We start from the raw sequence: 13,592 nt of genomic DNA, 5'->3' as shown, positions 1-13,592 counted from the left end.
TTCTTTGCAGTATTCATCATCTACAGGATTGAAACTATATTTGACGTGATTCCTGACTTAATAGGATATGTAGGTGCCACGATGGTCGGTTATATAACAATGTCATTTTTCTTTCTGCGTTTGTGATAAACACTGGGACAAAAATTTTGGGAATATCACAAAATTCACAATAAATGTGCTATCTCCAACAATTCAAGATTGAAGATCATTCTGAGATATGTCAAAAGCTCTAACTGGGATAGAATTTTTGAGAAAACTCAAAAAATTCTAATGAATACTATGAGAAGCTTAATGTCAACTTCAAATAATCCATCATAGCTTGAATTTCAAAGTCAACTTGCAAATCTTCAGGGTTGTTCATTAAAGATCCAACAGCTCGTAAAAATTTCCAATGAAACATGAGTTTCAAAAAACATAAAGCATTCAAGAGAAAAATGATAATTGCTCACTTATGCAAAAGTGAGAGACACTTTGTACATATTCTCTTGTGTATCTTTCCTTAAAAATTCTTAATCATGTTGCTAGCTAAAATGACATTGTGTCTTCTAACTGTTCCTTTTCTAATACAGAGACACTTGAAAGCATCAATATAATGAAAATTTCAAGACACATGAGTCATCCACCTCGTAATAGTAGAAAATCATTAGGTTATCCATCAGTTGCATTTCATGCATTTTTTATTTTACCAAAAAGATCATTGCATTTTTCATTTTCTGAAAGGATAACTGCATTTCATTTGCCAAGAGGGCCATTGCATATTCATTTTCCAAGAGGGACATTGCATATTTATTTTTCAAGAAAGACATTGCATTTTTTATTTACCAAAAAGGTCATTGCATTTTTCATTTTCTGAAAGGATAATTGCATTTTTCATTGGCCAAGAGCCATTGCATTTTTTATTTTCCGAAAAGGTCATTGCATTTTTCATTTTCCACAAGGATAATTGCATTTTTTATTTGCCAAGAGGTCCATTGCATTTTTTATATACTGAAAAGGTCATTGCATTTTTCTTTTTCCGAAAGGATAATTGCATTTTTCATTTGCCAATAGGGTCATTGCATTTTTCATTCGCCGAGAAGGCCATTGCATTTAAATCGTATCTATTCGGTGGTGAAGAATATGCACCATATCTTTTCAATATTCAAGTTGGTGGGAAAATGTGTTGAAAGATATTTTCATTTAATTCACATCTATTTGGTGGTGAAGGATGTGCACCATATTTTTCAATGTTCAAGTTGGTGAAAACTTGCACTGAAATATAATTACATTTAAGTTACATATATTCGGTGGTGAAGAATGTGCACCATATCTTTTTAACGTTCAAGTCGGTAGAAACTTGCGTTGATAGATATTTGCATTTAAGTCGCATCAATTTGGTAATGAAGGATTTGCACCATATCTTTTCAACGTTCAAGTCGCTGGAAACGTGTGTTGAAAGATGTTTAAACTTAAGTCGCATCTATTTGGTGGTGAAGGATGTGCACCATCACTTTTCAATGTTCAAGTCAATGGAAACTTGCGTTGAAAGATATTTACATTAAAGTCACATCTATCCAGTATGAATGATGTGCACCATATCTTTTCAACGTTCAAGTTTGTGGAAACTTGTGTTGAAAGATATTTCCATTTAAGTCCCATCTATTCGAAGGTGAAGGATGTGCACCATATCTTTTCATGTTCAAGTCGGTGGAAAATTGCGTTGAAAGATATTTGCCTTTAAGTCACATGTATTCAGTGGTGAAGGATGTGCACCATATCTTTTCAATATTGAAGTTGGTGGAAACTTGCATTGAAATCTATTTCTAGTTAAGGCAAATCTGTTCGGAGGTGAAGGATGTGCATTTTATCTTTTCATGTTCAAGTCGGTGGAAACTTTCATTGAAAGATATTTGCATTTAAGGCCTATCTGTTAGGAGGTAAATGATGTGCATCCCATCTTTTCAACATTCAAGTTAGTGGAAACTTGCGTTGAGATATTTACATTTAAACCGCAACTATTTGGAGGTGAAGGATGTGCATCCTATATATTCAATGTTCAAGTTGGTGGAAACTTGCGTTGAAAGATATTTACATCTCAGTCGCATCTATTCGGAGGTAAAGGATGTGCACCCTATCTATTCAACGATCAAGACAGTGGAAAGTTGCATGGAAAGATATTTGTATTTAAGTCGCATATACTCGGAAGTGAAGGATTTGCACGCTATCTATTCCGTGATCAAGTCGGAGGAGTGTTGCATCAAATGAATTTTTATTTGTCCTACCGATGGACATACGCTCAAAATCCTACCGATGGACATACGCTCAAAATCCTATCGATGAATCATCTTTTTTTATTCATTCTATCGATGGACATATACTCAAAATCCTATGGATGGATCATATTTGTTTTAATTCATCCCACCGATGGCCATATGCTCAAAATCCTACCGATGAATAATCTTTTTCTATTTGTCCTACCAATGGACATACACTCAAAATCCTACCGATGGATGATATTTTTTTCACTCATCCTACTGATGGACATACATGCAAATTCCTACCAATGGAACACATTTTTTTCATTCATTCTACCGATGGACATAAATGCAAAATCCTACCAATGGATTATATTTTTCTGTTAGTCCTACCGATGTACATACATTCAAAATCCACCAATGGATAATATTTTTTCTTTCGTCCTACCGATGGACATGCATTCCAATCTATTAATGGATCATCTTTTTCATTTGTCCTGTCGATGGACATACACTCGAAATTCTACCGATGTATTATCTTTTTTTGTCCTATCGATGGATATTCATTTTTATCCTACCAATTGATCATCTTCATTTGTTGTATAGTAAGAAATGCTACCTTTTTTCCTGTAATTTTGTCCCTACTAATGCGTTTCATCTTTTTTTTCAAGAACATCTGAGAGGATGCATTCTCAGTTGAGCCACAGGTGCAAAATACTTCAACAAGGATTCAACAAAGCGTGGAACCTTTTGAAGGGAAGTGAAGGATCGACTTCCACCATATTCAACCACACTTTTATAAAAAGGCCATGTGTTAGACAAAAATTGGTTTGTCAATTTTTGTTGTCCACTATTTATTTTATCAATCATATCCAACGAAAGGGACAACTATTGGCACCAAATTTTGGCCTAACATTTTAAAAATTATTAACTTTTAAGTTTTATTTATTTAATAGTTCAAAATTATTATTTTTATAATTTAAATAAGTTTATCGATAACTATCCTTACTTATCAAAATTTAGAATTTTTTATTTGTTAATATTTTAAAATTACATCTTTTACATGTAATTAGTTACGTTTATTACATTTTTTTAAATATTCATTTTATTCCTTACATTTGTTTATATTTATTTTAAATTTTTTACAGAGTCTAAGAAATCATTTAATACGGGTAAGTTTTGCATACAAAACTTGATTAATGATTTTGGGTCATAATTCTAAGCCCATTATTTGAGACTATTGAATAAGAATTTATTATTTAACTAACTATTAAGTCAAAAGCAAAAGGTGGATAATTTTCTTTGGCATTGGGAAAAACAATTTCCAAATAGAAAAAACCCTAAATTTTCCCTCCCTTTTCCCTTCCTTAGCAGCCTCCCTCCTCACTCTCTACAACCACCAGCAAACCCCACTTCCGCTGGAAAACAACACCAAACCACCAGGACCTATTCACTACCAATAAATCTTTCACATCCGGGTTTACCCCCTAGACATAATCGGCCTCGTCTTCTACTTTGAGGACTAAGACTAGCCTCTTAGTTTACATCATTACATTCATAGATCAAATTTGACGAAATTTTCATTACTTCTACTTGGAGGTTTATGTAGACCTATACATACACATAACATATATACATAGAGTATAAATACACCCTTCATATAGGAAGATTACATAGTCTTCTACTTTTGATACACCTAAGTATATAAAGTATAACATAGACATAATTGTCATAATAGTCGTCTCATCTCATAGACATCTAATAAAAGTGTAAGAACATGGGCATAACCCATACATCAGGTAAAAAGGCCTCACATGGGCTATACAATGTTTCATATTAAATGTAAAGAAAGAACCATAGAAGTATTTAACTAAAAATCAAACTCCATAAACTAGATAGTGGCATCGCCCTCAGAAGTTGAGGACCTACCCTACTTGGATGAATAATAAATCCAAGCCTTTTTCAAGTTGTCTTCGAAACACCTCAATGACTGGAATCTAAAATATTGGGGAAAAGGAAGAAATGAGGTTAGTACGCCACTTGTACTATGTATGACACCATATGCGCACATACTTTGAAATTATGCTAAACAAAGGGACAATTCATAAAGTATGCATTATTAATTTAAAATATGAACATTAAAAAAGACCATACCAATCCATAATGCATTTTCATTAAGTTATACGAATGTACATCACAATACCAACAATCATCAATTCTAGTTAAGTCAACATGCTCATCATATAATTGAATACATATCCAAGTAACTATATCATCAAGTCATATTAAAAACAAACATGTATGAGAGTGCAATTCAACATAACCAAAGAAATCCAATTACCCATGAACCCCTATCAATCCAACAAGTGTAATGACCAAGCAAAGACCCATAACCTTACTCAATCAAGTAATTGTTGACACCCAATTTTGACCCTCCCCAATAGAAATTGATTAACGAGCTTTTTTAATTCTAAACGATTTAAAATAAATAGATTTATAAAATTTAAAATGTTTTTAAGTCGTCTTAAATTAACCTTATCATGTTTTTATAATTTTAGATAATACGTATATGATTTGCATAATTATGTATATAATTAGTATCTTTTATGAATATTTAAAAATCGTCTAAAACAAGACTTTAATTTTAGTTAAAATTTTGATAATTAGTCTACTTATATAATATTCTATAATTTTTATTTATTTAGCTAGTAATTAAGTTAAGTAATTTATTTCGTAATGATTAAGAAGCTCGTCAATCAATTTATATTAATTCATTTTATTCGGGTATTGGCCATAAAACTTAACCAAATTTGGAGACAAATTTTGGTCCAAGATCCAATTGAATTTTTCGGCCAAGCCCAATACAATTCCCAACCTAGCATTACAGCAACCCAACTTCAAAAATAATCCTATCTGACCTAATCCTTTTTCTCCCTTCACAAAATGACCCGACCCTTTCTCTTTTCTCCTCAAAGAGATCCAAAACAAGACAATTCCAAAGAGCAACGTTAATGACAACTTTACGGTGCCTCCTACGCAGCGATGCGTGAAGAACGAACAAACCCCTACACGCAATTTGTCACCGCCACGCGACGTCAAAGAGACGGAGGGTGAAACTTCCATTGTCTCCTTCTTTAGGGTGGTACAATTTGGGGCAGCCTTTTCACGATTTCATCTTGCTTTCTCTGCGATAATCTCCTACAAACTCATTCTGTCCCTCGTGGATAAGAGCCACGTAGCACTCAAGGACGAGCTGGTGAATCCCACCCATCCATCGTCCTTCCTATTTTGGGAATGATTTTGAATTTTGCAGAAATGGTTTTTTAGCAAAAAAGGCGAAAGATTTTTGAATTAAAATTGGTTGAAGATTCCGAGTTTTCCCTCTGTCTTTCCCCCCAATCTCGACCTAATTCTCCTCCTATATAACATCGCTTCTTGTTCATTAAAAAGGGGCAGAATTTTTTTTCTAGGAGTGAGACAAGGAAAATCAAAGACTAATCTTCATCCTACAAGTACTAAAATAATATCTTAAAGATAGATATAATATATACGTTTGGAGAGGCATAATAGAGAATCAATCCTAGCCTTGAACTTTTCCTCAATTTCACTTGGCATAAACTCGCCTGGAGTAAAGGTTCCATCCATCATTTTATTTATCTTCCGTGCTTGTGTTAGTGTTTGTGTTCGTTTGGTCAAAAGAAGCTCGTCCCTGCTTGTACTATCCCGGATCGCTGCATTCAGAATGGTAAATATCACTTCATCTTGCATCATTTACTTCTCAAGATGTAGGTTGTGATTATCTGAAGGTTGCAAGATCTTTAAATATCGAAAGTTGGGAATAATTTGACTTGCTCTTAGTTGAAATCATTGGCTCCTTTTTCTGTATTGGGTATTATATTTTTTCTTATGTTCGTGTAGTTGGAAGTTTGGTCAACCCTATGTATTTCCGAATTGCTCTTACTTATATTCTTTAGTTTCATCCCTAATATTATGTTGTCGGTCGCTAATCTTATGAGGCCGGTTGCCTTTTTCCATTAAAGGCCAGCTGCCCTTATTGATCCACTAGTTATCAGTACTTTAGTGCTTGTTTTCCACGACATTTATGAATGAGATGGCTTTATGGAGGCGGTTTGGTGTGTTGTTTTTTTTCCTTAGAGAGATTGTACTTAATACCGTAAGATTTCATTATATTGAGTTATTTTTGCTTTTGTGCATGAAACGGTCAACCGCAAGTTAGCTAACATTTTGAGGGCCTAACACCTTCTCGAAATGTAAATTTGAACTTCTAACCCTTTCAACTGATTTTTATCTGTTGTAAGTCTTTTGAATTTTTTTAAGTTTTCTTTGTTTTACTAAAAAGATCAAGGGCAAACTTTGTTAACTTTGAAAATCGAAATGGCGACTGAACTGGGGATTAATTAAGTTCTAACCAAAACTATTTGACTATTTGGACCAAGTGTTATTATTTAATTGTTTACATGTGACTAAATCGCTTAAATTATAAACTGGCATCGCATATCGCATATCATGTCATATTTATGATATATATTGTATAGTATCTTAAAAGACGGTTTACGGTACCGCATCCAAAAATTTTTATACTCACCGTCTTTCGGAGTTAGTGACAATTTATTGGTTCGTTATGCCTCCAATGGTTGTCGCGAGTTCCAGCCAAATTGTCCGTTTGAATCTTGGTCTTTTCAAAAGTCACTCCTAGTCAACTAGCATTGAGCCGAGACAAAATCTCGAACTTAAGAACATTTGAACTAGGATGACCCAACGCCCATGGCGTGTGGGGTCCATTAGAAGTCTACCTTTTGTCTACTTTGCCCAAATTACAAAAAACATACAACCATGCTTATGTGATAATTGAAGGACGTATGTGTGTTTTTAAAACAATTTGTTGTCTACGGGGGTGGGGGTTAACTAATCTTTGTCTGCTATTTTTTCAGGAGGAATGATTACCGTCCTCGATCTCTTCTTTAAAGTATGGTGGAGGTTCATGAACAATGACGACAAAGTGATCATTCTGAAACACATAGGTTACCTCCCATCACTGCTAGAGATGAATGCTTGGCCTGGCCTAATTGGAACAATGGTGAAATTCTGGAATAGCGAGCATATGGTCTTTCGATTAGGGGAAGTGGAGTTGACGCCAACAATAGAGGAAGTCCTCACGAGTTACGAAAGTGTCTCTATGTGCAACAAAACGAAATAACATCCAAATACAGATCTCTTAAATCCTATAATAAAGTATTTCACCAAAATTAGAGAAAAGCTTTCATTGGTTAAAACCAAGTGAATGGACAAGCTCCCCAGCCAAATTATACCATTCAAAAAACTATATTATTGGTTCAAACTGGCAAGGGCTTATGAGAAATATAAAGATGAGTTCGTTTCAAAAGAAAAATGGAAAGAGACGCGTCCCCTCGCATTTCCAATATGTTTACTCGGAACGATGACTTTCCCTCAAAGGAAAAATACACTATTCATCCTAGAGTGTTTATGGTCACACATGTAATCTTCTAGGGAGTGGAGTATAAATCATCAACAAAGTACTATACTTTAGCGCCTTTGATTTTGGAAAACATCTATAGGGCTTTAGACAAATGTCAAAGAGGAGAACGCTTCTTTCAAGGGTGTAATATGATACTACAGTGGTGGATGATACGACATTTGATTAAGACTCATAATCCATACGAACCAGATCCCCTAAAGCGGTCAGACGAGCTACATGGTCATGATTGGTGGTTGTACCATAATTGTTGCAATAAAACTGGAGGAGAAAGTTTTTTGTATCCGAGGCTTCAAGGGCTGAGAGAAGAAGACGTACAATGGTCAATAGACAGTTTGGTGATAACTATTCTCCAGGAAAACAAGAGTTACCCCAGATCGCAGATATGAGAAAATTTGCAACTGACCACGAGAATGGACGAGTTGGCTTTGCTGAAGACATACGTAGGATGTGGAGATCTCGAAGAGTGTTGGGTGAACCTGTACCAAATAGTTTTCTTCCAGAATGTTCTAAGGAGTACAAAGAATGGTTGAAAAAGAGTCTCGCTGGAACTATTGAGCCTGGTCCGAACATTCCTCGCATTATTGCTGATGTTGGAGCCAAACATCAAGTCCGACTTCATCGACTTCAAGAGAAATTTGATAAGAATTAATTAGAGCATCAACGTCGTCACTCAAAATATGCCAAAGTTATAGCTCAACTGAAACAAGAGCTACGAAGAACCAAACAGTGCATGACAGAGTTAGATGATAGCACGGACAACATTTTCAGTTGATAGAGGGGTTCAGACATCAAGAAGGAGCTTGATTGGTGAGAGATAATCTATGGGCGAATAGATATGCTATGTGGAAAGAGGTCAACATCTCCAAGAGGACCATACTTTACGAAGGACAAGAGGAGACTTGAATTTTATTTACCATCCCCTACGTGGGACTGCTTTATTTGTATTTTGTTTTGTAATTAATATTTAGAACTATTTCTTGTATTTTAAGTTTATCAGACATTTTGGATGTTCTTAATGGAGTATTTTGGAGATAATAAATAGGGTATAAAAAGCATATACATCCTTCAATTCGTTAGGTCTACCCTTAGCATAAAAGGGTCACAAGCATGTTTAGGACACGATATATGTGTTTTAACTTTTTATGTGATATGTTTCTATGAATGAGGATATCGTAAACCCACTCATGCTAGAAATTTCCAGAAATATACAAGTAATTATCACAAAAATGTCCGACCAAAATTTTATGAGTCTTAAGTTTCTCACTTAAAGACACCTCTCATATCCCAAATCCTAAAACATTAATCTATTGTCTCAAGAAAGGCAAATCACTACTATGTATAAGGGTAAGAATATCCAGATGGAACTCACTTGAGAAGAGTTACAAAGAAAGATCGAACAAATCACTTGAGAAATTCGAGATGATAGAGAAGAATGACTCAGGGTCGAAGTTTCCACATGGATCTACAAAATCGTGGCTGCGACACTTGATGAGGATTTTATGTCAAAAACAGAACAAGAAAATCATAGAGGAGAGAGAGGACTTAAGCAAGAAGTTGGGTATGCTTCGGCTAAGGATTCAGGAAAGGGAGGCAAGAGAAGCGGAGATAGATTCAGAAATAGCAAATGTGCTGGTTAGAAATGCGGAAATTAATGAGTAACTGAGGACAGAGATGGAAGAATTCATCACCATGAGAGAACGAATAGCCGAATTGAGGGAGAAGAACAAGGAGTTCCACCATACAATGATCATCAAACTTCAGAAATTGCGCGGGAAATACTCTATCCGCAACTAAGAGGCTAGTGGTGGTCCATACGACACTCACCCTGGAGAAACTGGGGAAGACAGTGACGAGGAAATCGTCTACAAACCTCCATTTCAGGGCCGTCTGAGAGGAGGGGATAAGTGGATCACTCTTCTGGCCTACGAGCTGACGCATAGTGTGGGAGAAAGTGTTATGTCTTGCGCCTATTTCTACGAAAATCTTGGATAAGCACCTCAGGAAGGATCATTTTCAATCTTTCAGCAAGGAAACTATTCGAAAGTATGTGCCTTCCACCCTAACCAGCAAGGACACACCATAGAGGAATGCATGCAACATAAGATGAGGATCTGCCACCAAATCTACATTGGGAATATCCCGCACATGTGGGGTAATAATACCGTTCTTGCTTATGATCTATCGGAGCCTATTGGTAAATCCCCACAGATGATGAAATGAAGGCTAAGAAGAAAAATGATCAAGCTTTGTCTAAGACGATCTCTCATCTATATCAATCATTTCCTATCTGAGAGTATACCAAACAAGATGACCTTGGGGAAAGAATCTGATGCCTCTTCAAGGAGATAAATGTTGTTATTGAGGATAAAGTTGAGCTAGCTGGAATACTTGATGCCGAGTCTGGAGAGATGTTGTAGAATTGGACCTCCACGCCTATTCTGATTCCAGGAACTCCTTGGTAGAAGGGCATCATTTATGCATATTTCAATCGGTGGTAGTTTGGAAAAGACCCGAGACCCATCATTTTCCCTATTTGAACTTTTAAATTTTTTTGTGATGTTTAAAAAGGCAACATGGCCCTTGCCATGGCCAAGTTTGCACTGTTTTTCTGATTTAATTAAAAGCTTCCTTATTTAAAATTTGCTTGATTACATATTTGCTACATTCTACTTTCCTAACTTTGTCTATTTATGATTTCAGTAATATAAGTTTTAAACCTTCTAATGTCATGTCATGTCACGAGCTGAACGAGCAGAATGAGGTAGGTGATGATGAGGTTGATGAATACTAAGAGGAAATTGAGGCATCGAAATATGGTGCTAAAGAGTTTCTGCAGTTTGAAAATCAGCATAAGCTGAATTTAGGGGAAATTGAAATTGTAAATCTGGGAGACCAAGAGTGTGTCAAAGAGGAAAAAATCAGTGTTCACTTGAATGAAGGTCAAAGAAAGATCCTGATTCATTTACTCACCAAGTACATTGATGTGTTCGTTTGGAAAGTCAGCTAAATGTTAGGGTTGAGTACCAATGTGGTGTCTCACAAGTTGTCAATCAATCCGAGATTCAGTCTAGTGAAACAGAAGACTCAAAAGTTCAAGCCTAAGTTGACTTTAAAGATTAAAGAAGATATCACCAAGCAGATAGAGTCTCGATTAGTGTAAGTGACAGAATATCTGACTTGGTTGGCCAATGTTGTTATGATCGCCAAAAAAGATAGGAAGATTAAAATTTGTGTCGTCTATATAGATCTCAACAAACCTAACCCTAAGGATAATTTTCTATTTCCAAACATTCATATCCATATTGATAACTTTGCTAAGTAAGAAATGTAGTCATTTGTGTATTGTTACACAGTTTATCATCAGATTATGAGGAGGGGGGGGAAGATACAGAAAAGACAACATTTATTACACCTTGGGGTGCATATCATTACAAGGTGATGTCATTTGGCCTCAAGAATGCTGGTTCTACCTATATTAGGGCTATGATGACTATATCTCATTATATGATTCATAAAGAGATCAAGGTGTAGGTGGATGATGTCATAATCAAATCACTTGAAAGTTCGGACCACTTGACGCACTTGAAGAAGTTTTTCGACCATTTGCGGTGTTACAACTTGAAATTGAATCCTGCTACGTGCGCTTTTGGGGTGCCAGCCCGCAAGTTGTTGGGGATTTTAGTCCGCAGAAGGGGTATTGAGCTCTACCCTTCTAAGATCAAGGCAATTCAACAGTTACCTCCTCTGAAGACTCAGAAAGAGGTGTTGAGTTTGTTAGGGAGGTTGAACAACACCAGTCGATTCATAGCTCAATTAACCGTGGTGTGTGAGCCTATCTTCAAGCTGCTGAAGAAAGACGCTCCGAGAAAGTTTACTGGAGAGTGTCTGACTACTTTTGATGCTATCAAGAACTATTTGTCAAATCCACTGGTATTAGTTCCTCTGCGATAAGGGAGTCCATTGTTGTTATATCTGTCCGTCTCAGATAGTGCATTCAGATGCGTACTTGGTCAACACGACAAGTCAAGAAAGAAGGAAAGAGTTATTTATTACATAAGCAAGAAATTTACTGCACACGAGTCTCGTTATACTTTGTTGGAGATAACTTGTTGTGCTTTTACTTGGCTTGCAATAGAAGTTGAGACATTACTTGTCTTTGTATACTACATACCTCATTTCCAAGATGGATCCATAAAAGTATATTTTCCAGAAGGTGATGCCCACCGAAAAGTTAGCTAAATGAAAAATATTGTTGAGTGAATTTGAAATTGTGTATGTGACTCAGAAAGCGATAAAGGCACAGGCCTTGGTGGATCATCTTGCAGAAAATCCGGTTAATGAAGAGTATGAACCACTCAAGACATATTTACACGATTAAAAAGTATCATTTATTGGTGAAGATACATCGGAAATGTATCCTGGCTGGAGATTATTCTTTGATGGAGCGGAAAATCATCAATGAAAGGGTATAGGAGCAGTTTTAGTGTCCTAATCTTGTCGGCACTATACCATGGTGGCTAAACTCCGATTTAATTGCACAAACAATGTTGTTGAATACGAAGCCTGTATTCTTGGTTTGAAAATGGCCATCGACATGAATGTGCATGAACTATTAGTTATTGGAGACTCAAAATTGCTTATTCCTCAGGTTAAACGAGAGTGTGCCATGAAGAATCCAAAAATTATACCTTATGTGCAGTGTATACAGAAGCTATGCAAAAGATTCCGTAAGATCGAGTTCATACATACTCCCAGAATGCAGAATGAGTTGGCCGATGCTTTTTCCACCATCGCCTCAATGATTAAACATCTAAGTACTGATTATATTGATCCTTTGGATATAGCATTGGAAGAACATTGAGTCCATTGTTTATATGTTAATGCAGAACCAGACTGTTTGCCATGGTATTTCAATATAAAGAAGTATTTGGAGTCCAGGATTTATCCTAAAGATGCTACATCCAACCAAAAGAAGTCCATACGCCGTATGGCTCTCCATTTATTTCTAAGTAGAGAAATCCTCTGTAGGAGGACTCCAGATTTAGGTCTTCGCAGATATGTCGATGGTGTTGAAGCTGCGAAACTTATTGAACAGATATATGCCAGAGTTTGTGGCACACATATGAATAGGCTCACTTTGGAAAGAAAGATCCTTCGAGCAGGTTATTTTTGGATGACTATAAAAGATGATTGTTGCAAGTTTATATAGAAATGCCATAAATGTCAAGTGCAAGGTGACTTAATCCGAGTACCGCCTCACGAACTTAATGTTATAGCTTGGGCATGGATGTCATCGGTATGATAGATCCAGCCGCTTTTAATGGACACGGATTTATTTTTGTTGCCATTGGTTATTTCACCAAGTGGGTGGAAGCATCTTCTTACAAATCAGTAACCAAGAAAGTTGTCGCTGATTTTGTTCGCAACAATCTGATATGCAGATTTGGAGTGCCAGAATCCATCATTATTGATAATGGTGCAAATCTCAACAGTCACTTGATGAGAGATATTTGTGAACAATTTAAGGTCACTCATCGAAATTCAACCGCTTATCGTACCCAAATAAATGGAGCTGTAGAGGTTGCCAATAAGAATATCAAGAAGATTCTAAGAAAGATGATTGACAATCACCGAGGTTGGCATGAGATGCTGCGATATGCTTTATTGGGTTATCGAACGACTGTCAAAACATCGATTGGAGCTACCCCATACTTGCTAGTATATGGTACAGAAGCATTCATACCTGCTGAAGTCAAAATACCATCTTTCAGAATTATCTAAGAAGCTGAGTTAAGTAATGTTGAATGGGTAGGCAAGAGGATTGATCAACTAACTTTGAT

General features: G+C 36.1%; 1 protein-coding gene across 1 annotated transcript; it reads left to right on the top strand.

Moving 5' to 3' along the window:
* The first annotated feature begins 12,262 nt into the window (after positions 1–12,262).
* On the top strand, positions 12,263–13,533 carry LOC138337873 (uncharacterized). Its single transcript, XM_069288310.1, has 3 exons — positions 12,263–12,566; positions 12,639–12,914; positions 13,058–13,533. Exons 1-3 carry the CDS (start codon positions 12,263–12,265, stop codon positions 13,531–13,533), a joined length of 1,056 nt encoding a protein of 351 aa, XP_069144411.1.
* The last annotated feature ends 59 nt before the right edge of the window (positions 13,534–13,592 follow it).

This window comes from Solanum lycopersicum, chromosome 8, assembly GCF_036512215.1.
Source record: "Solanum lycopersicum chromosome 8, SLM_r2.1".
Taxonomy (NCBI): Eukaryota; Viridiplantae; Streptophyta; class Magnoliopsida; order Solanales; family Solanaceae; genus Solanum; species Solanum lycopersicum.
Note: the sequence above shows the minus strand (reverse complement) of the source record. Positions and strands in the feature narration are given on the sequence as shown.